The sequence below is a fragment of the Mytilus galloprovincialis genome, chromosome 9, assembly GCF_965363235.1.
Source record: "Mytilus galloprovincialis chromosome 9, xbMytGall1.hap1.1, whole genome shotgun sequence".
Taxonomy (NCBI): Eukaryota; Metazoa; Mollusca; class Bivalvia; order Mytilida; family Mytilidae; genus Mytilus; species Mytilus galloprovincialis.
The window spans coordinates 35,463,002-35,489,576 of NC_134846.1; the positions used below are offsets into that span (position 1 = coordinate 35,463,002).

Consider the following 26,575-nt stretch of genomic DNA (forward strand, 5'->3'; position numbering starts at 1 on the left):
CAACTTCATTATTTGGTGTGGTTAATAATTTTGCCTTACAAATTTAGATACTTGTATTACAAAAATTCATATGGGGACAGTGCTTAAGTCCTGGGCGACTTTTTAAAAATTTGCAGGAATCCATTTTCCTTCAAAGACTTACAAGACAAAACCAAGACGCTCGTAGAAAATGGATCATAGTCTTAATAGAATTATTTTTTTGTTTGTTTTTCGTTCATTTTTTTTTTACATAAATAAGGCCGTTAGTTTTCTCGTTTGAATTGTTTTACATTGTCTTATCGGGGCCTTTTATAGCGGACTATGCGGTATGGGCTTTGCTCATTGTTGAAAGCCGAACGGTGACCTATAGTTGTTAATGTCTGTGTCATTTTGGTCTTTTGTGAATAGTTGTCTCATTGGCAATCATACCACATCTTCTTTTTTTACATGTTTACATACTATATATATTAAGTACAAGTATATTGATGATGTTCTTTCTAAAAAAGAAAATCCAAACTTTTCTGAATGGGTCCCATTAAAAGTTGATCGTTATGGAATAACCGTTTCGCAGATGAAATTGATATGGTTGTATGTCGTAGCTACAATCCACTTACCTTTTCGATCATCACGAATGTGAACTACAGATTAAGATTATTTAGCGGATTTGTAATAACATTAGCACCACGACTGGTGCCACATGTAGAGCAGGATCTGCTTACCTTTCCGGAGCACAGGAGATCACCCCAAGTTTTTGATAGAGTTCGTATTGCGTAGTCTTAAGTTTTCTATGTTATGTCTTGTGTTCTATTATTTGTCTTTTTATTTTTAGCAATGGCGTTGTCAGTTTATTTTCGATCTATGAGTTTGACAGTTCCTCTGGTATCTTTTACCACTCTTTTTTGACATTCTATCCGTATCAGATTCTATGACAAACGAGACGTTGACATACCAACTTAGTAAACCTTACGGAACTCGAACGAAATTCAATGTATCCTCTATCTGTCTATTTTATCAAGAAAGTGTATTTACCTTTTTTTAAACGGCGTCTTTATCAATTAACAATAAATTTGAGAAGAGAAACGTGAATGTGTCGGAAAGCAGAAAACAACCTAAGGTTACCAATCGTACTTCAACACAGCGATAGTGAAAATAACCGCACACTGAGACGGGCTATATTTATAAACAATTTTAACATTACAAACTAAAATCGAGGGAAAACTAAAAAAGGAACAACAGGAACACTAATATAGTTATCAAAGGTATCAGGATTACAATTTAGTACACCAGACGCGCGTTTTGTCTACATAAGACTCATCAATGACGCTCATACAAACAAGTACAAAGTTGAAGAGCATTAGGATCCAAAATTCCAAAAAGTAGTGCCAAATAATGCTAAGGAAATCTATGCCTGGGATAAGAAAATCCTTAGTTTTTCCAAAAATTCAAAGTTTTGTAAACAGGAAATTTATAAAAATGACCACATTATTGATATTCATGTCAACACGTGCACCGAAGTGATGACTACTGGGCTGGTGATAACCTCGGAGACGAAACGTCCACGAGCAGTGGCATCGACCCAGTGGTGTAAATATAGTATATCAAAGGTACCAGGATTATAATTAACGCCAGACGCGTGTTTCGTCTACATAAGACTCATCAGTGACGCTCATATCAAAATATTTATAAAGCCAAACAAGTACAAAGTTGAAGTGCATTAGGATATAAAATTCCAAAAAAGTGCAACTAAAACAAACGCCAACATTCACAGAAAGGAACTATTGGATGACAACTGCCATATTTCTATAAAATATACAAAGTCAAAGTCAAATATTTACCAGACAGTCTACGAAAGATACGCAAACAACATTTTAATCGAATCGTAGACCAGACGTGTGAAGAGAAAAACTGTTTCTTGCATTGAAATGAAAGATACGCAAACAACATTTTAATCGAATCATAGACCAGATGTGTGAAGAGAAAAACTGTTTTTTGCATTGAAATTGTTAATACATTACTTAGATGACGATCTTCAGTACTAATGATAGTCATTTATCATGTCGAGAAAAACAACTCGTAAAATGTTATTAACATATATTTACAACATATATTCCAGAAACATCTACATAAGAAAACGTATAGAAATTTACAATATATAAAATTAAATATTTCCGATACCGCAATGTCTGTGGTAATTACGAAAAGCTTATTTACAATTACATGTATGTTATAAAATGTCATAACACCTCATTTAATACAATTGGAATTTTCTTAACTTTCACGTGTCTATCTGGAAGTAATTAACATTTTGTTACGATCAAATTTTGAATTGCACACTATATTTACAGATTGCACATTGTTATCATATTGTCAATAGGCGGCTTGCAAACAATCTGTTTTGATCTTTATATTGCATCATTAAAGTATGCAAAGTATTATTTGCAGTATTTTCACTTCTGTAATGATCTTCAATTAATATCACAAGTGCATCGGTATGTACTCTTAATTTTGAAGCTTCTTGTGATTGCTTAAGGAGGTAGACCTAGGTTAAGGGAAATAACTCTTAAAATCATCAGTACGTTTGTGTCAACCATTTTCAAAAATATATTCTATGCTTCTAGGTTACATAGATTATTTTCAATCTGTTTCAGGTAAATGCTTAAAATACATTGATGAACTTGACTTTTACAAACGCTTAACTGATTTAAAGAGTTATCTCCCTGAACCAAGGTCTACCCCCTTAAATGGTTCCGTTTCCATAACATACATGTAGCTACGTAGCAACTGTCATTTTGTGATGGTCTCGACTTTCATGGAAATTATTTCGTATTAATGAAGTCTCCTGAACTGACAACTTTTTCTTTTTGTTGAATATCTGAAAAGAAAATATTAAAATGAATATTTGTCAATAAAACATTAAAATTATAATAAACACTCTGTTACCAACCTTAAAGAACAAGGATTATGAATGATAAACATATTCTAAACGAAAAACCTTTTCTTTTGGTTTTGAAATTAAAACTGTTTAAACATCAGAAAAGAAAAGGTAGATTTATTTTACGTATAGAAATATATGTTATTATACAATTTGAAGACTTGTTTGCATTTAGGGGTCAATCAACAATAGGTATAGAAAACGGAAGCTAATTTTCATTAAAATGAAAGGTATCTATCATTTAAAAACGAGTGGATCGCATTAGCCTGTCAAATATGAATGAGGTGAGTTTGGTCGAAATGATGCCATATTTTGTAGATACGTGATTGTCTAATTGATTTTTAGCTCACCTGGCCCTAAGGGCCAAGTGAGCTTTTCTCATCACTTGGCGTCCGGCGTCCGTCGTCGTCGTTAACTTTTTATACGCCCGTCAAATTTTGACGGGACGTATTATGGTATACAAATGTCCGGTGTCCGTCCGTCTGTCCGTCTGTCTGTCCGGCGTAAACATGTCGCACCGTAACTTGAGAACGACTTATCCTTATTTCATGAAACTTAATATAGTTGTTTCTTATGATGGTCAAATGATCTGTATACCTTTTGGTGAAAATAAGATTAATACTTTTTGAGTTACGGCACTTTGTAACTAAAACAGGGTTATTGCTTCAAACTTTACACACTTCTTTGTTATATTAATCTTTAGATCTGTATACATTTTGGTTTTGATTCAAAATTTTATTTTAGTGATATTTAAGTTTTTGAAAAAAAAACAGGGTGGGGGGTTTCACATGTCTGGCCGTGTCTTAAAAAGAATATATGGTTATTGCTTAAAATTTTCTTAAAAACTATATATGATTATTGCATAAAACTTCCACCAAGACGTCGGGCGTATCATGCGCTCATTGCGCAGCTGTTTATTACATTTTGAACTTCTTCTAGAGAACCACTGAATGGAATAAAACCAAACATGACATGAATGTTCCTTATAAGGTGCTGACCAAGTGTTGTTACTTTGTAGCAGATCCATCATCCAAGATGGCCGCCAGCGGGGGACTTAGTTTAACATTGGACCCAATGGGAAATGCATACAAATGACTTCTTTTAGAGAACTACTGAATGGAATGAAACCAAACATGGCATGAATGTTCCCTTTGTGGTGCGGACCAAGTGTTACTTTATAGCGGATTAATCATCAAAGATGGCTGCCAGCGGGGGCTTAGTTTAACATAGGACCCAATGGGAAATACATACAAATGTCTTCTTTTAGAGAACCACTGAATGGAATGAAGTCAAACATAGCATGAATGTTCCTTATGACATGCTGACCAAGTGTTGTTAATTGTAGCCAATCCATCAACCAAGGTGGCTTCCAGCAGGGGACTTGGTTTAACATAGGACCCTATGGGAAATACATACAAATGTCTTCTTTTAGAGAACCCCTGAATTGAATGAAAGCAAACATAGCATAAATGTTCCTTTCTTAATGAGGTGCTGGCCAAGTGTTGTTACTTTGTAGCTATTTTTTTTCTTTTTATATGATTTCAAAAACCCAAGTAGAATCAGGTGAGCGATACAGGCTCTTGAGAGCCTCTAGTTTATCATAGGTAACTCATAATTTGTAATTTGGGAATTATTTTATTACAATTTTACATTTCTGTGCAGTGACAATTATTTTAAAACGTCCTTTTTCTTTGACTATAATGGTCTTGTATTTGTCTCTGTCTTGGCTTATGATTTTTTATTGTCCCTGGATCAATTTGAATTTGTACTATTATGTATGCTTATTTGTCATCCAACGCAACAGCAGGTCTCTGTAGATTAATTTATGAGACAAAAAACATAAATCAAGACAAGCGAAGAAAATTTCCATCAATTGTTTTCGAAGAATAATAGGATCAAGTTACCGCATAGACAAAAAATTGTCTGAAACCGCATATTGTTTCGTAATTGTGTCAATAATTTTCCAGCAGAAGTACATTATGAGTTCTAAAATTTAAATTATGACGCATCATGCATGCTGTTATATATCAGAGAGTGCATGTAGCACTGCTTTGTTTAGGGAAAGCAAAATAACTTAAATAAGTCAATTTATCAAGTGTTTAAACTTAATAATAAGGACATAAAGAGACGATGTAATAGTCGAGACGTTTATTTCAACCATTTAAATATATGGAGTGAATGTATTTCTGTATAATTTTTAGTGCAAATAAGTTGGAAGCAGAATATGATTCAGTTTATTTTGCTGTTTGAAGAGTTTGGGATATCAATGGCAGGTGGGATATGTGGAGCAGGATCTGCCTACCCTTTCAACGCACATGAGATCAACAACGCATTTCAGAGCGGTTCGTGTTGCTCAATCTGTATTGTTCTAAGGTTGTGTGTTGTATACTTTAATGTCTTTTTGCCCATCTTTTGTCTTGGTGTTGTCGGTTTAATTTCGACTTGTGAGCTTGCATTTTCCTGTAGTATTATTCCTTTCTCTTTGTAATCATGCTGTTCAATAAGATCAAATTAAAATTCTACGATTATACTAGGTATGAAAATTTAAAGAGCATTAAAGCAAGAACATCAGAGAGGGGTACATATTCAGCAAAGGCATACATTAGCCAAAGAAAAATAATTTAAAAAATTGACATATCAAATTATGACATAGTCACTTGCATAGAAAGTTTCTGATCATAGAATATTATTCTGAAATTATTATATGCGAAACTTGGCATTGTCTTTAAATTAACTAAAAGGGCAGTACATAATGTCCGCGTTTAATTCTAACCTTGAAAAAAGTAAACCTAATTTTCAAATATTTAATAGAAAATGGAACTTTATATTACGTTCAGTGTGTCAAATTTCTAAACAATCAAAATATAAATAGTCGGGCAGTTATTTTTTCTTTATTTTTCAACCTAAGGTTTGTTTCAAATAAAAACTCGACTTACGAATATGTTTCTAAAAAATACTTCAATAATTGATACCTAATAATATAAGAGCAGACCATTTTTTTTTCTCCTATACAGACTGATGAAAAGGATTTCGGTAAAGGCAAACATTTTTATGCCAAACGTAGAGATATTATGTTTTTCATCCGTCAATTGGTCCTGGTCCGTCTGTCACGCTTCAGATTCAAGTTTTTGATGAATTGAAGTCCACTCAACTTAAAACTTAGTACACATGTTCCCTGTGATCGTTTCAATTTAAATGCCAAATTGAGAGTGTTGACCCTACTGAACATAGAAATGATAGTGCGAGTTGAGCATCCGTGTACTATGGACAAATTCTTGTTTGTTTGTTTTTATGCCCCACCTACATTTGTACGATGTCAGATGAGCATAATGTATTCTGGTCTGTGCTTTTGTTCGCTTGTCCGTCTGTCTCGCTTCGGGTTAAAGGTTTTGGTCAACGTAATTTTTGATGAAGTTGAAGTCTAACCAACTTGAAACTTAGTACACATGTTTCCTATGATATGAACTTTCAAATTTAAATTCCTAATTAGATTTTTGACCTCAGTTTTACGGTCCACTAACCATAGAAAATGATAGTTCGAGTGGGGCATCCGTGTACTATGGACACATTCTTGTTTAATTTAATATAATTTAACTCTTAATTGGTTAGATAAGTAATCTCTAAAGTCGCAAATCATTGAATTGTGTCAGTTAGTTCGCTTGAACATACAATATAGATAAACATATCAGAAGTAAGAAGAAAATAGTGACTTAACGGCATACAATCGTCATATATCATGTATATATATTTGGCTTTATAAATATTTCGATTTGAGCGTCACTGATGAGTCTTATGTAGACGAAACGCGCGTCTGGCGTACTAAATTATAATCCTGGTACTTTTGATAACTATTGAGTCTATAATAAACCATGAGGTTTCAATATGTTTCAAGAATAAGGGAAATGTTTCTCACAATACAAAAGACTTCAAGCAGGAGACGTTTATACAAATTGGTATTATAACAACAGTTTAATTGCATGCCTTGTTTTTCTACAATATGAACCTTCAAAATGACAATCCATCATACTTTTGAGGTTGCTGTTAAAGTTGTGCTTCTGAACGAGTCTATTCTTGCAATTGCCGTCCATCTTGGTTTCTTATAACATCCACACATTGATTTAATTCCTGCAAATATAATTGAAGCATTGTTTATCGACACAACTAAATTAGAACTTTTGTTTAGATTAAGACCTTCTCTGAAACAACATAAAACTGTTAAAATGACATTTATTTGTTTATTGTACAATAAATACGTCATTAAATATTAACTGGAATCTAATCTCTGTTTTCGTAGTTATATTTTAACTCTCTTTATGTTACATCGTGGCATATAGCGTCATATGGGCGCATTCGTCATGTTAAATGAACTTGACATAGAGAGGTGTACTATGTCAATCTACATTTATTGTGTTATCGTTTAAAATACTTCTCTTAAGTAGCTTCAATGAATAAGCGTTCATAGAAATAAACATCTATTCTTAAAAGTATATATTGTTAGGGATCACCGATTTGTTTTCCTTTTGTTTACAATACAACTTTGATTTAAATCTAGAAAATGCAACAGAGAGACAAATAAAAAGGAAAATCTTACCAAACAATGATAACTAAGCTTTATAAATCTAACATGTTTAATATTATTAACCGTTCCAATTTTTTCTGCACCAGATGCGCATTTCGACAATACATGTCTCTTCAGTGATGCTCGTGGCCAAAATATTTGAAACCCAAAGCTTAAATGAAAGATGAAGAGCTATACTCCAAAAGGTCCAAAAAGTATAGCCAAATCCGTGAAAGGAATCAGAGCTTTGCATGAGGGAGATACATTCCTTAATTTATAATAATTTCTAACATTTTGTAACGGCAAATTTTAATAACACAAAAAAAATCGTATTTTGATGCCAGTACCGAAGTACTGGCTACTGGGCTGGTTATACCTTCGGGGACTAACAGTCCACCAGCAGAGGCATCGACCCAGTGGTAGTAATAACATTAACGGTACCATTTTTTTCTGCACCAGATAAAGTGGTAGCGCTTTTCTGCATTTTCTATAATAATGACAGAAATAAACCAACGGAAACCTTTGTACATGACGTACTACAAATAGATTTTTTTTTTTGTATTCTTGGACTTGTGCGTTCAGATTCATCTTTACCGATATTTAGTATTATGTGCGTAGCAATAACTTACAATCTAAATGTTCAAAACATGGCTCTAAAGAAAGACCATTTACAGGGAGGTTTTATAGTAGATACCTAGTTTTAATTTTACTCATATTTTAGCGAAACTGTTTCAATAAATAACTAATAACAATTGATATTGACAACTACAAATGTAGACACAAACAATTTCAATCCAAGGTAACATATAAATGATAACAACAATGTGATAGAATGATTAAACAAATATATTAGTAAATTGTATATATATATATATATATATATATATATGGTGTAGCAAAATTCAATAAAAAAAAGTTTTCATTGTAAAATTATGTTCATAAATATATCAGTAGAACTTGCATATTTCACAGTATAACAATAATGATTTACAAGGTGTATATTTATGGTAAACATATGCCAAAAACATCTAATCAGACAATAACCTTAAAGACAAAGTGGCCAATTTTAAAAATATAACAATTATAAAAAAGATGTGGTACGATTGCCAATGAGACAACACTCCACAAGACACAAAAATGACACAGAAATTAACAACTATAGGTCACAATACGGCCTTCAACAATGAGCAAAGTCCATACCGCATAGTCAGCTATAAAATATAATTGTAAACCATTTAAAATTAGTAATCAAAAATGAAATAAAAGACTATTATAAAAATTTATATAAGTGTAAAGTAGAAGAAAAAAAATCGACGAATGTAGCAAAACTATTTCCCCCAAAAAAATGGAAAACATCACTTGAAGCAAATTTTTACTTATTGTTTAATAATTTTTTTATCAGGAATATATTTACCGAACTTCGTATAAGTAGCCATGTTCTTGACATAGAAAATGGTTGGTACATTAAAATTCCCTGAGACAAAGACTGTGTAAAACCTGCAAAGTCATCGTAGATGAATTTCATTTTATTCTCAATTTCAAGGTAAACAAAAATATCAGAGAAAAAAACCTATAGAATGATATACAATTAGATGATGACCATTTCATTCATTTCTCTAATGAACAAACCATATTTTATATATGTTAAATCCCGCTTCCTTTAGACATGTTGGAATTATTTTCTTCTTTTTTAAAGGTCATTAGAACTAAGGGCAGAGGTTTCGTTGTACCACGGGCTATTAACTATATATGTAATATTGTACATTTATTATTTGTATGTTGTTGGGTTTTTTATATACTGTTTTGTTTATTTTGTTATTTAAATTTGTATTGCAGCAAACTTGGTAAATGTTTAATGACAATAAAATTGAATTGGTAACAAGGAGATAGATAGTACTGAAGATGTTTATAAATATTAAATTAAAAATTAAAAACTACCGACAATGTATGAAAGCGTGGACATCTTCGGTTGACATTCTATGACATTGCCTGAAATATAAACTAACACAATTTTATGTCCATGCATATTTAAACATGGCATTTTGAACCACCATAAGGATAACAATAATAAGAACACAAATACCAATTACATTAAAATTGCCATGGTTCAAATGGTTCCAATTCATTTTCAAAATTGTAGAAGTTGTCTCTGTCCCTTTCCCTCTTCTTAATGTGTGCAGTCCCTTTCATTGGAACCTTGGAATTAGGGATGATTCGATGGAGTTCTGTAGTATCTGCAGTGCTGTCACACCGACTGCTCTTTTTCGGGCCAGGTATTACTTGTCCTCCAGGCTATCTGCATTAAATTGAAACCAATTGATTCCAATGCGGACGTTTTCCCACTCGCTAATCTTAGCTATTTGTTTGTACAAACCAGTTTGCTAGATCCAGTTTTTTTCTGTGATGAGTGTTCTGTGTATGCTGTATTAGCGGAGACAAGCTCTCGTGTTGAGAGAGAGCCATATGTCTTGCACCTAACAGAACCCTTGCAGGTTTCGAAAAAGAGCATGTTAATGCCACTACAAGGCAGCACTCAGACCCGCAAAGTGGAAAGGGATTAATATAGTTGCAATAACTTGTTTCCAATTCCCAATTCACTTAAATAATTATGTGCAAGGCTATCTTCCACTGGACGAATTGACTGTTTCAGGTAAACACTGTGATGTCCTTATGTCATTTTTATTGTGATCAGGATTTATACTCCAATTCCCGCTGTTATTGGCCATGTCACACCTGATAGGCGTATGGGTAGATGATGTGGGAATGATGGTCGAGTTCTCCTCTTTTGGGTCCGTAATGATAACCTCTTCTTGGAGTTAGTGATTCTGTCCTCTCGGTTGTACTTCTCTCTTATTCTTCATGAGTTGTCATCATAAGTTCAATCATTCATTAAATCAATGACGTGTTAGTTTTGTCACAACTTTCAATAAAAATGTTCTAAACAGAACAGCATGAAACTATGAAGCATTAAAAATATTGTAACACGGCACATTAGAGAGAATATTAAGTTTTCAAGATAAACATATTGAACAGATAAAAACCACCAGTTATATGTTACCATCATTACATTAACTAATTGTTTTAAGGTAATTAACTAATTATAAAAAAAAAAGAATCTTGAAAATAACATTAATATTATTGGTTATTCGATTTAGACGATTTAATAACTGTTTGCTTGTAAAAAGATAAAAAAAACTTATCTTTTCATTTGTGACAAAGTTAATATTCGTATTATAAATGCGATAAAAATCAAAAGCATTAGGTCGGTTTTGATATTGTATTTTTAGCTAAGCTCAAAATAAATTGCGACCACTGTACTCATCTGCTATTTTAATTTAATTAATCAAAAAAGTAGGTATCGTGAATTAAGTTAAAGGATTAACTATAATTAATCATCATACGACAATACGAAAGCAACCGCACGACATTAAAATCAGAAGACATCTGGTGGCTAACATATTGTCCTTATCATTTAAAAAAAAGTTTATAATAAAATGCATTTTACTTTAATTATGTCAAATTAATCACATGTTCTATTTTTACTTTCGATTGGGTCTACTGAAAATTATTTTGAACTGCAAACAGTATTGTTCGAGTCAAATAGCGTTTTGTTTTATAGTGATTAATATAATAACACAATGTTGACTGCTATACCCCTATACTTCACATTTTTTCCTGTTGTATATTTTTGTTTTATTCACACATCGTTGTCAATATAATGGAATTTGGTGCGACTGTAATACAAGAGAGCGGTTTAGCAAGTTTTAAAACCAGGTTCAATTCACCATTTTTGCTTACCTGGCTCATAGGGCCAAGTGAGTTTTTCTTATTACTTGGCGTCCGTCGTCCGTTAACTTTTACAAAAATCTTCTCTGAACTACTAGGCCAAATTTGACCAAACTTGGCCACAATCATCACTAGGGTATCTAGTTTGAAAGGTGTGTCCGATGACCCCATCCACCAACGAAGATGGCCGACATGGCTTAAAATAGAACATAGGGGTAAAATGCAGTTTTTGGTTTACATCTCTGAAACCAAAGCATTTAGAGCAAATCTGACATGAAATAGAAATGTTCATCAGGTCAAAATTTATTTGCCTTGGAATTTTCAGATGAACCAGGAATATCACGGTTGTTATCCATTTGTTAGATGTGGTTGAGCTTTCGATTTTGACATTTGAATAGGAATTTTCCTCTGAATCCAGCATCTTTGTGAATTTTTCATTTTATCATATTGTCGGACAAAACAGTATTTTCCACTGATTATGTACTGTGCCCACTAAATCTTTTGAAAATTAAAGGAATCTTCAGGTGATTCAGTGAGCGTTTGTGTTTACAAAAAAAAAATGGATGAATACATTTCACGAAGGCTTTTCTCCCTTTTAATCTTATTCGTAGCATCTGTTCTTTACTTAAAATTTGCATGCAGCAGACATAGAAACACAAACAACATGTCAATTATAATTCAAGTTTAAATCAGTGATTATTCTCCCTGGTTGCATAACTATAAATATGTTTTTCCGACCGAATTGTCACTCAGTAGTAATTACCGCATGAAAGTGATCCTCTTAAAATCACATACAATCATTTCCAAATTTGCATTATATCTGTTTACATAAGCATACTTGTTTTGTTTTATTGTTTCCTAAAAGCACTATACATAAAATGTAATGTACTCTTACGGCAAAATCTATTCATTGCTTTATTTCTAATGGATAGACAAACATCTATTTAAAGCGTTTCTAGGTGAACGATTTTTAATACCGTCATTATTATATAATTCAGAAAATATTTGAGATTAAATTGCAGTTACAAATACATGAGCTCCATCCAAGCATCACGTCATTGAGATAGAACGAATTTCTAACTTGGAATTTGATGAGACTATCGTACAAGTGAGAGGTTTAGCGCTATAAAACCAGGTTCAATCCACCATTTTCTACATTTTAAAATGCCTGTTCCAAGTCAGGAATATGACAGTTGTTGTCCATTCGATTCGTTTGATGTGTTTTGTCATTTGATTTTGCCATGTGATTAGGGACTTTCCGATTGAATTTTCCTCGGAGTTCAGTATTTTTGTGATTTTAATTTTTTTCAAATACAAACAAATATACCAAATCGAAAAAATGATATGGTACAATCGATATTATGCTAACTATGTTGAAAATTCGTGCACTCTGTTGAGGTACAACCGAAAGGTGTTTACATTTTTAAAACTTAAACTAAATTCCATACACCCATGATATCTGAAAAAATAAAGATACGTCTTTTTTACTTTTTTAATACGAAGATGGATATGTAATTTATTAACGATGCTAGGGTAAATATTTTGTACGCTGTACGTTCGTATACTCATCAGTGACCCTAGATTCTAAAAAGTTAAAACAGCCAAATTAAGGACGAAGATTTGAATATTATTTTTCACATAAATATTAAAAATCCTGAAAACTTATTTAAACGTAATAGTTCATATTGCTGTGTGTATTTTAATATTACTTTTTAATTACCCTTTATGCAAATTGGTGAAAGCTGGAATGGAAGGTAGGAATCAGTATATGTTTACTTGTTTGTGTTAATATGTCTTTTGATTAAGGTAAGTCGTTTCAATCGTTTCTATGTTGTGATGTTACACTATTGTTTCATGAACGTGTGAAGCTTGGTAACTATTAAAACGTTTAAACATGCTGCATTTGTTTTCACCTGCACCTGATTTTGTTAATGTGGTTCATATGTGTTTCTCTTTTTTTTTTTATATAAAGATTAGACTGTCTGTACATGTTTTAATGGTTGTACACTAGTCACTTTGGAATCCATTAATAGCTGACTGTTCGGTGTGAGCCAAGGCTCTGTGTTGAAGCTGTACTTTGACCTATAATGGTTTACTTTTACAAAGTGTGATCTGGATGAAGAGTTGTCTCATTGTTACTCATACCACATCTTCTTATATTTATGATAAATCGTAATGATCAATTCTTCAAAATATTGGTGACCATTTAACGATTACCTGAGATCACGTGTTTCTTTTCATATCCGAGGACTATGCAAATAAGGCATATCAAGATGTAAAAGGGGGTGGAATAATAGACCGTAACAAGAAAAGCTTGCATTGTGGGTAAATGTGTTACACGCGACCTCCATACCCCATTCTTTAATGTAGGGTGTAACCCTATAAACACGAGGCATCACATTCCATATCCCCTTTCCAAACTGACGTGGATGCTTATTTATATAACCCCTACAACCAAACTGACTTCCTAGCAGACGTCCAGGTACACAATATTAATTTACAAAAGTCAACCACTTATTTTACACTTTACACCCTAAAGGTTGACTTGGAAATAGAAATAGGGTCACTTGGTCTTCTTCCGGTCGGCGGTAAAACCCATGTCAAAGTTAGGCGTCAATTTAGCTATGCGGGATGTACATGTTTGCAGCCACGTCCGGTCCGAATGGGGACGTTAAATCTGATGCCTCGTGTAAAGAGACGGTCAAACTCTATGACCGCTAATAACCCTTGCAACATCTCTTTGAGGGGTGCGTAGTTGATCTGTCGCAAGGCAAAATTCATGTTCATATCCAATATACCCTCATAAGGCAGTCCAAATTTCCCCGATCAGCATCCCGGATGCCCTCTATTACAACACTTACCTATTGTATGTATTGTTTACTTGTTCTCGTCCTGAACATGCATGAAATTTTTGCCACTGGTCGTTAAGCAACCAAAAATCAATCAATCTTATTTTACAAATGATCAAATGATCAAACAACAGTTTTGCATGTTCATTAAGTTCGCATGTAGATAAACTTGATTTTGGGTTAGTAGAGACTATGATGTATCATATAAATGATATTATAAACATATTAGTTATCAATAAATGTCTAGATTAACTATGATTTTTAGATACATCTGTGTGTGCATGTTTTTGGGCTTTGTTTTTTATTAACGTGCACCAAATATCTTAATAATTCTCATTTGATTGGTACGAGTTTGAATTTTGATTTCCTTATTTAAGGAGTGTGCACTTTTTTTTATTCGAGCGTCACTGATGAGTCTTTTGTAGACGAAACGCGCGTCTGGCATATATTAAAATGATGAGTCTTTTGTAGACGAAACGCGCGTCTGGCATATATTCTAAATTTAGTCCTGGTATCTATGATGAGTTTATTTGCTACGTAGGCACTTCTTAATTACACCTAACTAAAGGCAACATCAGTATACCGCTGTTCAAGGAGTGTTGCTACGTAGGCACTTCTTAATTACATCTAACTAAAGGCAACAGCAGTATACCGCTGTTCGAAGACTAAGACATTTACCCATAACCATATGGTTAAGCTTATTTAATAGATTCCAAATACTCCGCAATAACAGTTCAGCATATAGGACAATAGAGAATACTAATCCTGAAATCTAAATAAACAATTGACATATCAGTAACAGATGTTGTTTTAATACTGCGTGCTTTATATATCCTATAAGTGTTACAATACAGAGATTGATAATACTTCTAACAGCGCAGAATTCCCTTGTCATAAATGTATATCGGTTTGATTCGATCATACTCATTACCTTTTATTACAATAGTGCATATCAATAATAATGTTCGTAGCCAGCTGCAGTTGAGTAAGTTAAGAATAAGTTAGAATATGTTCTTGATGTTTAAACGTAATACTATAGCAAGGCTCGGAGAAGGAGGGACATCAGCAGTAATAACAAACTGAAGTATAAATAAAATTCATTACTTCGTCAGGTCTTTTTGGAAAATTTAAATATTGTTAACATATCTTCTTACATTAATAAATAGGAGTGCACGTCTGCTGAATCCACTTCCTAAAAACAAACCATTTACATATCGAATGAGCTGCTAAAACCGAAAAGAACCAAACGTATAGTCAGACCAAGACAAAGAACCATGCTATTTATCAAGGGGATGCATTCCTTACGAAGACAAATTAATGATGAGATACAGTAACTGTAGAAAAAGTTACAGGAATGTTGCATCAGTGAAATTTTCCTAATGAAGTCATGGCATTGTAGACAATTTTCATAAGAAAGTATTCATTCTTCAAGGAAGGAATTTTAACCGGATACTTTCATAACAATATTTGTATGGCCCATCTACGATAGTAGAGGGGCATTATGTTTTCTGGTTCGTGCGTCGGTCCAGTCGTCTGTTAGCCCGTCTGTCCCGTTTTGGGTTAAAGTTTTTGTTCAAGATAGTTTTTGATGAACAACTTGAAACTTAGTACACATGTGTCCTAGATATGATCTTTCTAATTTTAATGCCAAATTAGAGTTTTTACCCCATTTTCACGGTCCACTGAACATAGAAAAGGATGGTGCGAGTGGGGCATCTGTGTATTGGGGACACATTCTTGTTACATTTTGCAATGAAAGGCGATGCTAATACTTCCTTCGTTCAGAATTTGTAATAATTTGTGGGGGATAAAAAAAAATGATGATTCAATCGTTCTTTTGGAAATGATATTAGTCAGAGTTGTTTTTTGCAAAGTAAAAGTTGAGAACCAATCAAAATGTTCGTATAATATATTTCAGAACATGGTGTAGTATAATAAGGTCAAAAGGTTGTTTCCGTACGCTTACGTCGGATAAAACATTAAAGAAATTACAACAATAGGATATGGAACTTACGATATTATTTTTCTCTTATAAATACGACCAATAAAGTATATTATTGTATAGCAATATAATATTTCCCACAGAAAGTAACCAAAAGTTAGCGTGCAATAAATTCTAATATTGCACTAGTGCAATAAATCGTCAAAACTCATGACGTCATCAACGACAAAATCTTAGTTTAAACCAATTTTTACTTTCAAATATTATATTGCTATACAATAAAAGGGTTATTGCATGAATATTGGGGAATATTGTCCCTTGTAGAACATATATTGCACTCTCAAGCTCTTGCAATATAAAATTCTACTCGGGACAATATTCCCCAATATTCATGCAATAACCCTATAATATTGCACTAGTGCAATAAATCTTCAAAATTCATGACGTCACCAACGACCAAATTTTAGTTTAAAACAATTTTTACTTTCAAATATTATATTGCTATACAATAAAAGGGTTATTGCATGAATATTTGGGAATATTGTCCCTCGTAGAACATATATTGCACTCGCAAGCTCGTGCAATATAAAATTCTACTCGGGACAATATTCCCCAATATTCATGCAATAACCCTATAATACAGACAGCGGGTGATACTACTAAACAGCTGTGGTTCAACTATCGTGTTCTTATGTATTGTTAACATTGCGTCACGTTTTGTTTTTACAGAATAAGCCTCTCCTGATAAGAAGTATATGCGAAGGTAGTTTCTTAAACTGCAGACAGATTTTGCTTTGATATATTCGACATGTTAATGGTAGTATATCTAGAAACAGTCCAGGGGCTGTCAAAATAACCGAACCGAACTTTTCTTTCATTTATTAAATAAATGTCACTGTTAATTTAATCAACAGCTATAATTTATGAAAGACTAATTGTGAATATATGAAAACCAATCTTAACCTTAATTGTGTGATGAGAAATAACTTTTCCAAAGTTGGAGTGTCATGAGTGATTGTGTTTATCGAACAGAAACCACATATACATAGCACTGATTAATTCTCTTTCACTCAAGTAAATAACTCTTGAAAGAAAAATTGTCAATATTTGGCACAACTTTTTGGAATTTTGGATCCTCAATGCTCTTCAACTTCGTACTTGTTTGGCTTTATAAATATTTTGATATGAGCGTCACTGATGAGTCTTATGTAGATGAAACGCGCGTCTGGCGTACTAAATTATAATCCTGGTACCTTTGAAAACTGTCAATATTGAATCCAACCTTCATTTTGTCATCTAGGAATTTGCAAATCATTGATTAAATATTTCTCAAGTGGTTGTACTTATGTGACTCGAGCCGCTGGTTGTACTTTACTTAATTTTTATTCGTAAGAATACCTGCTTTTATTCGCACACAGACGAGTGTTCACAAACACCCCCAGTTTGTGGTGTAGTTCCTGTTGCTTATTAGTATTCTTTAGTTTTAGGTTTTATATGTTGCGTCATATGTACTATTGTTTGTCTGTTTGTCTTTTTCATTTTTAGCCATTACGTTGTCAGTTATTTTCGATTTATGAGTTTGACTGTCCCTCTGGTATCTTTCATACCTCTTTTGTAACTTAAGAACTAGTAAATGTAGAAAATGCTAATGTTGGGTCAATATACAATGTATACTTCAAACGTTGAGTTAAAAAACAAATTGCATGTTCAAATTCAAATACGTGAAACACGCGTTAAGATTTTGATTTAAAAACTAGTGTCAGTGATAAAATTAAGCAACAGTAATTAAATTATAGTCTTAATGAAATGCACCATTAATATCAGACGAAACTGTCAATTAAAACATGTTTTAGTTTTGGAAAAAATCAAAATGTCAACGTCAACCCGAGTTTATATGTGCATTTTAAGATATATTTGGAATTAGAATGCAAAATTTCTAGTTACTTAAAAGAGGGACGAAAGATACCAGAGGGACAGTCAACATTGATAAAGCACTAATTCAATTAATGTCTTTCATTCGGGAAAAAAAATCATATATTTTGTATTATTACGAACAAATAGTGCCAATTATAAAAGAAGATACAAATAAGCTTCCATAAAAACGGCGAAGGATTGGTTAAATGGATGATATAATGATAAAAACACCGGATTTATTTCAATAGGACTTACTTGCATATTGGATATGTTCCGTTTATATAGATATAAGACTCGTCCATTTTAAAAACTAAAGATAGATAGATACTGGCTTGTCAAAGAAATGTTAGATAATTTCCCAAGAGAACGTCATTTGAGATTTCCATTAGAATGTTCACTAGCTTAACATCATTATTTGTGAAATGTTACCTCAACAGACCAATATATGTAATTGTTATTCAACGAAAATAGTATCACGGCTGAAAAAAAATCTACCGTTCATATCAGTGTGACGACACTCAATGACTCACTGAAATGATATGTGTTTCAGGACAATCAACATTTTAAATCTTAGACGAAATTTATGATCTAAATAAATCCTTTTGCAATTCGAAATGCGTGTTTTTCTTTTTTCAGCAGCATAGATAAAGCGCTTGTTCAGTTGATTTTTTTTTTTTATTTATTTGAACTAATTAAATAACTTCACTTACCTTTTCTAAAATTCTCATTAAAACCTGCATAAATAATAGGATTAATAGCACTGTTTGAGAAAGCCAATGTTCTGGCTAGGAAATAAAAAGTATCGTACCATTCCCCCATCTGAAACGGAAAAACAAAATATAATAATGATAAATGTGCAAACCATGTGATATTTCTTATTACATAAACATGGGTTGAAGAATAAAAATAGCCGCAAAAATGAGCAAGATCTGTACAAGTTTGTCAGTATAGGGAGGGGAGGTACTCAGTATGTTCAACTTGACTCTTGCCGACTAGCCAAACTAGGAGAATCTCCACGTGGGCAATTTTACTAGCTGTAGAGGTAGGCATTGCCTCTAAAATTGTCAATAACGCTTATGTCACTCGAGTTTGTCAGCATAGGGTGGAACTTTGTTATATTACATTGTCAAAATTAAACTTGGCCGGCTGGACAAACTAGGAGATTACCAACGTGAGCCATTCTACAAAAGGTAGAGATAGACATTACATCTTTGTTAAAACCTCTTTTGCCAAAACAATTTCAACATACAACAGGGTAAAGTTCAGTTTTTCTGCTTCCATCTTCTCTAGGCAAGGGTTACGATCCGCACCACTCCTCTCCATCTTTGGTGGATTGAGATATGAAATTACGGAGACTTGAGATAATGATTTCTAATGATAGCAGTCTTAAGAGGTTCCAATAAAAAAAAACACCTTTAAGATGATCACGTGTAGAAAGTGAAAATAAACAATTTCCACGTGCTGATTTTGCATTCAGTCTTTACTTCCGAAACATAGAACGATATTTGGTGACAATTTTTAAAATTTCAATTAACTTTTTCGCGCAATGTTTGAATGTTAACATATATTTTCTGTGCCTACTTGACGAAATTTGTAAACAATCATTTTTACAACTCTTCTTTTAAGAGTGTTCAAGTGCTGCCATTGGTAAAAAATGATGAGGTCGGAATGGGCGTGACTTTTATCAACCGGTAGTTGGCGCAGCATTGTAATCACACATGTTAGCTTTATCTAAAAGGTAGAGAAGAGGGGAGTGGATCGTCACCCTTGGCTAGAAGATTTTTCTGCGTTAAAAAAATACATTACTAGTACATCTTTTTATTTAACGCATAAATATCTTATGCTGTAAAGGAAGCATTAGAAACTGAAACTCATTTGCCGGATGAAGTCCTCTCAAAAACCATCTTACACTTTCATTTTACTGACAACAGGATCTTTCAGACAGCTGTTATGTCGATGAACGTCAGAACTTTTATAGATGCTAAGAACAATGCTGTCGAGGTCATCTTGTTATAATTATGTCTTCAATTCCAAATGGTTAGTTGTCATTATGAATGTAAAATTCATCAACATCTTCTGTCAGGACCAATCGTCTCTCTATTGTGCTGTCAATGAAACCTTCAAAGCATTCATGTTCCACGAAAATTATGACAAACAAGCAGATAAATGCTCCTGACGAATTAAGTGATGTCTGTTTGTGTTGGGTATAGTCATGTGGTCATGACATCAAATAATTGCCATGTATCTGTCATCTTCGTTGCTGTTTCTGTGATGATTTAGATATCCAAGATTGTCTACTACAAGTTTCATAACTTTTTCCCCAAGTTGATCCAATTATACATGATTTTATCTATTGGACATACAACGACCAAATTCCAGTGGCAGTCGTTGATATTTACTGGAGTTACAATATATGATTTATCATACCAGTAATCTCTTTTTTTCAGAGTGCAGAAATTTGTGTTTTCTGTATTGCATAAATACCATGACGACTTGACAAACAGGCAGTTATAAGTAGAAATCAACATCAATATTCAAATCCCTTGTGTATGTCAAGTTGATTTAATAAATCGATGTCTTGCTTCGAGATATATGTTTGGAACTATGTCATGTCCTTTTCAAAATTGATCTGAGATTTCATTTACTTGGTAGGGTTTTTTTTAATGTAATGTTGGTGACATCTAAAAATGTTATACATGATTCCGTTGGCTTGGTGGCTTCTTTGAAAGAGTAGTAGAAGACTTTCACTCTGCCAAAATATTTTACCATTGCGTATGATTTACTGTTATTTTCATTTTCATGAACCAGAAATAAAGCATCAAAATGATCTGGGATTTCATTTACTTGGTAGTTTTTTTAATGTAAGGTTGCTGACATCTAAAATGTTATACATTATTCCGGTGGGTTTCTTTCTTGCATCTTTGAAAGAGAAGTAGAAGTTTGTTTCGTTGAAGACTTTCGCTTTGCCAAAATCTTTTCCCATTGCATACGATTAACTGTTTTTTTTTTTTCATTTTCATGAACCAGAAATAAAGCGTTAGATGTAAGACAATCTTTCCTTTCAAGTCGGAGTGAGTAGTATTTTCAATTAGTAAGTTAGTGTGTTATGTCCTCAAGCTATTAACTGTTCTGTCCTAACTTTGTTTTAACTGTAACCGTTATGTTTGATAATATATTAATAGCATGTTCGACACTAAGTGGATGTTGCATTTGTTTCGCTTAATGTGTCATTTTCAAAGATGATGAAATGGATTACTTGTGGTTTCTGGTGTCCACATGTTGTTCATTTACCACTCTGTAAGTTTATAATCCCGAAAATGTTTGATTTTCTCCAAGTAAATATTCTAAGACCTTTTGAACTAAAATATTTGCAGTTTCCATCTCATATGCTGTAGAATGACCTATAGTTTTCAGACCTTACGAAATAATCTTTAAAGTATGTTGTGAATGAAACACACATACATCGGTGAATTGTATTGATTTGTCAGTTAAATAATTTTTCCTTTTTTCTCACAGAATTTCGGCATTTATACATGTATCTTTCGATGGTTATCAATAGTTCCTGGGGTTAAAGTAGACGCACAATAAGTTAATGAAGCATTGCTGGAAAGTGTTGGAATCCTCATATCGGAGAATGAAGTTGTCAGTTAGAGAGGAATTGTCATAACTAATACCAACAATGTTATCCTTTGCTATGTTTTAAGATCGTCCCTCTGTGTTTTAATACGTATAACATGTATAAGTGCAGAAGAGTTGCCATAATGTACAACTATCCCTTGGATCTAATATAATTGGTGTTCTGAATCTCTATTCTGTTAGTTTTGTTAATGTATCGAACTAGGGTAATAATAAGGGCAGGTCAGTCGTCTTTAGTTAATTTTGACTTTGTGATATACCAAAGTTCTCTTCTCACCCTGGGCTGACAAACTCGAACAGTACTTTTTCATAAGTGCTATGTGCTATTTTATTGCAATGCTTATCTCTTCCTTAGTCACTATATCTCATGTGGAGAATCTCTTATTTTTGCCAGCAGGCAGTACTTTATTTGAAATACCGGATTACTCTTCCTACTTTTAACTCTTTGATGACATACTTGTACGGGTCTAATACATAAGTGATATGAGCCATTTCAAATGTAATGACAACCTCTACCTTTATCATTTATCATTATTGGTTTTACTTTAAGCTAAACTTAACAAATAGTTTATTATGTACTATATGTAAGATATTCAAGGTTAATGGAACATAAAGAGGGGAAGTGCCAACTGCCGAAATGATCTACATGGTAATACTTATACAACTGGATACTAAATATGATTGACCAATTACTAGTGGTTCCCCATAAATTGCCTGTATTTCAAAATTAAAGCATGGAAACTAAGGAAAATGTTCCGGGTCAAGAGACCACGACTCAGGACAGTTTCAATTTATCTCCATGGAAATGAGATTTGTCTATACTTATACATCTTCATACCAAATATGATTAACACCTTATTTTTATACCAAATATCATTGGCCTACCAATAGTGATTGAACATAAACTCACTTTATAGCAATATAATACACAATTGACACTGCAGCATGCAACAACACGCTATGATTTCGTTTCTTCGATTTCGTTAAGGAAAGACATAAACTGAGTCGATGCAGTATAAAGCAATAGTAACAATGACTAAGGACTCAATGCATTTCTTTTTTGTTATTTGGAGAACTATTTTTAAACATTTAAAAATAGTATCTTCTTCAAAGAGACGAAATGACACATCTTCGTCTTTGGAACTAATATGGCAGTTCTTATTCGTTTGCAATAATTTAGTAATGTATTGTATTTACCATTTTTGGATCCGATCTGTACTCTGAGTAAAGTATAGATATTTGTAGAGGAAACCAACAAACAGAGAAAACTGTCAGTATAAGGATTAACATAATCACAACCTGTAAAGAAACAAATTGTATAATTACAAATAAATATAGAAAGGTCGATTTGAATTGTTATGACACTTTGAAAATCAAAAGGATCCAAAGAGACCAAACAGAGACGATACCAGCAACTATAGGTCACTAAACGGCCCTTATCAAAAAAACAAACTGTAATGAAAAATGTAAAACATTTCAAGAAAATTACAGCCTGTTCAATGAACTAAACATTAAACGAATAACAAATATATTATGCAGCAACAAAGAGCTCATTGAAAACTGAAATTTTGTTGATGTTTCTATGCACAAATCAATATATTATAAACTTCAATTTGAAAAAGGTGAACCAACAATAAACTCTTACATTTGTACCATGCGGTAGTTGATGGGTATTGTTGTCTTTATTATCAATATGAGGATGTGGCGTGCTTGCCAAAGAGGGACGAAAGATACCAGAGGAACAGTCAAAATCATAGATTGAAAATAAACTGAGAACGCCATGCCTAAAAATAAAAAGACCAACAAACAAATAATAGTTCAGAAGACACAACATAGAAAACTAAAGATTGAGCAACACGAACCCCAACAAAAACTAGAGATGATCTCGGGTGCTCCGGAAGGGTAAACAGATTCAATGTGACACATATGCACTAGAGACCAAATGACTTGAAGTGAATTCTTATAGGTAGGTTACGCTTTCAATGATGAGCAAACCCTTACCATTTAGTAAGCTTTAAAATGTCCCGAAATGATAAATGTAAAAACAAAATCAAATGAAAACGAACGGCCTGAATTATGTACAAAAAAATAAAAGAAAAACAAATATGTTATAAAGCAAAACGAGGCAACCAATTACAAACTCCTGACTTTTAAACTGAAAAATTTCACGATATATTACTTTAAAAACACACTTGTAAATATACCTTGCGTTTCATTTTCATTTGTCCACTAACGTCGTGTGTTAACCTTTCTCCTGGTATCTGATTGAGCCACAAAGTTCTAATGATGCCACAATAAGCACCTATCATAGCAACGATAGGGAATATAAATAATATGAGACAGATAATAGTATAATAAGTCATTCTTGCTGGTCTATGAAAAGCTATGGTGGGCTCTGGTGTAGCCTGTAGAGCACCTATTGACCAATCGTCATCGCACCATAACTCCACGTGGTCTTTCCAATGTCTTTCATAAAGCCGCCTAAACAGCACCATTGGTAAAGCTACTGTTATTGAAAACACCCAAATCACTATAAGTGAATATTTCGCACTTCGTTCAATGATATGTGCTTTCATGGCATAAACTATACCAAAAAATCTGTCATAGGCCACCAAGGTTAAGGAAAGTATACTTGATACAACTGAGGTAACTGAAAAAACAAAGAAAAACCAAACATAAGTATACAATGTGATAAACTTGGTAAAACTGAGGTCACTGAAAAACGAGATACATTTGTATACAATTTGACACCATAAAATATAATTTGAATAGGTTTTTATCAGTACAAAATTGATCAAACAACTAAAAAAAAAACTGTTGTCAAGATGAAATGATTAGACAATGAAAATCTCGGTGAAATGTTTCTGTATCTTTGTTTTTTGTGGTATGTGTTTTCTTTATTATTTTTTTGTACACATTATTGGTCAATTGATTATATACTAACAGGCCGGATTTATATGAATACTTGCAATAGTTTGATATTGTATCATTGTATGATAAAAAGTGTGTATAATTGTTTCCCAAAGGGTATATATACACAGAATCTTATTGTTTCTTTAGTTCTAATTATTGCCAATCAACAAATAATGTTTAGCAATTAACCAATTATATGAAATCAATCACTAAAAGTACCAAGATAAAGTACCGCCAACAAATAAGGAAAATTTTTGAAGTTTTTTCTAAAGATGAAATTTTTTCGGATATACATCTTTTACATATATCATATCATTGATATCCGCTTTAGTACACTCTTTGGTTGAATATTTAAACACTAAAGACTATTCTTATCAATTGTTAAAGTCATATGATGAATATGTTTTTTTATAGCTAAATGGATAGTTTTTATAATAAAACTTATGTAGATATAGTTTTTTCTGAGTAAAATTCTTTGATTTGTCCACATGTAGAAGAAGTTTCCTATTTTTAATTGCTTGCTTCCAAGAAGCAGTTCGCCCGACATATTTTCGGTATGCAAGTGACCTGACCGTGACCCTTCTCGTAAAAATCCGGTGATCGCAATACGCATGGATCTGTTATTTAAATAAACTATTATCTCATTGTATATATCTGATGTTATACACGTGCTCAATATCCATGCTTCTTTGCTGATATTTACTATAAATTGACAATCGATTAACTTCGGCGTCAAACACGACAATTAAGAAGCTGCCATATTTTCACACAATAACTGACAGAGAGAAGAAAAACATTGACGATTATACGATATGTTTGCGTAAAAAAATCATAAAATTGTGCACAGAAGACTAAGTTTATGATATATACATGCATTGGTTCAAGAATTGGATAAACATTATGTTTCACCAGTCACTCGTTTCATATAACTTTAAGACGGTCATCTGTTTAAGAAATTTTATCATAATTTGCATTATTTCTAGTTATTTAAAATGTCGAAACCTAATTTCAAGTTATGAATAGCTGAATTAAGTACATGGTTATTAAGTACGTAGTTATCGTTAGTGGTATAATTGCTCAGGAAATATTTTATTGCAAAATATACAGATCAAATCTAATTATGCAAAACTTTACTTCGACGGATTTCATTCCCGTTTTTATGCCCCACCTACGATAGTAGAGGGGCATTATGTTTTCTGGTCTGTGTGTCCGTTCGTCCGTCCGTCCGTTCGTCCGTCTGTCCCGCTCCAGGTTAAAGTTTTTGGTCAAGGTAGTTTTTGATGAAGTTGAAGTCCAATCGACTTCAAACTTAGTACACATGTTCCCTATGATATGATCTTTCTAATTTTAATGCCAAATTAGAGTTTTTACCCCAATTTCACGGTCCACTGAACATGGAAAATGATAGTGCGAGTGGGGCATTCGTGTACTGAGGACACATTCTTGTTATTACTGAAATAGAACACTATTTAAAGAATTTCTTTTCTGTCAGTGATTTGAATACTTTTTAAAACCTTAAAGGGGCATTAGCTTCATTAATATATAATTTTTTTTTTTGGTTCAAACATTAAATTTTATTAAAATGAAATAGTGAAATAATATTTTGCTTTAAGCCGCCAGTATGGTTCAATTTTATCAAATTAAGCTAAGAAACATTGATGATAAATTATTCACTTGCAAGTGAATAATTCGACCTCATTGAATCCGTATTCATGTCTACAAAGCTCTGATTCCTTACGCATTTTTGGCTACACTTTTTGTTCGTTTTGGTTTATAGCTCGTTATATTTTGATAAGGTTTGAATGTTCTTGCAAATTCTTTGATCTGTAACTTTGAATTCGAACTGTTTGCACTTTTCATAACTGGAGAGCATGTACTGTCAAACGTATTATATAATGTACATGTGCCAAATAAACTGTATATTAATTATAAAAACACAAATATTAGTAATTAAATGTCTCTTGTAAGAAAGTTTGGCACCCCTGTATATTGCTATTGAATGTTAACTCAAGACAGCTGAGCAGAAATGGTAAGCATGATTTCCCCTTACATCCTTCTAATTGATA

General features: G+C 32.8%; 1 protein-coding gene across 2 annotated transcripts in view; it reads right to left on the reverse strand.

Moving 5' to 3' along the window:
- Positions 1-2,006: 2,006 nt before the first annotated feature.
- The window catches only part of LOC143044903 (QRFP-like peptide receptor), a 62,024-nt gene continuing 37,455 nt past the window's right edge, over positions 2,007-26,575 (reverse strand). The window contains exons 2-6 of one of the 2 annotated variants that reach the window (XM_076217134.1): positions 23,801-24,246; positions 22,794-22,895; positions 18,671-18,779; positions 6,939-7,036; positions 2,007-2,851 (exon numbers count right to left, since the gene is read on the reverse strand). In XM_076217134.1, coding sequence (XP_076073249.1) covers positions 2,750-2,851; positions 6,939-7,036; positions 18,671-18,779; positions 22,794-22,895; positions 23,801-24,246 — 857 coding nt within the window. In that variant the 3' untranslated portion in view covers positions 2,007-2,749. Of the gene's footprint in view, positions 2,852-6,914; positions 7,037-18,670; positions 18,780-22,793; positions 22,896-23,800; positions 24,247-26,575 lie in introns of both variants that reach the window. The other variant, XM_076217135.1, reaches the window with a different exon arrangement.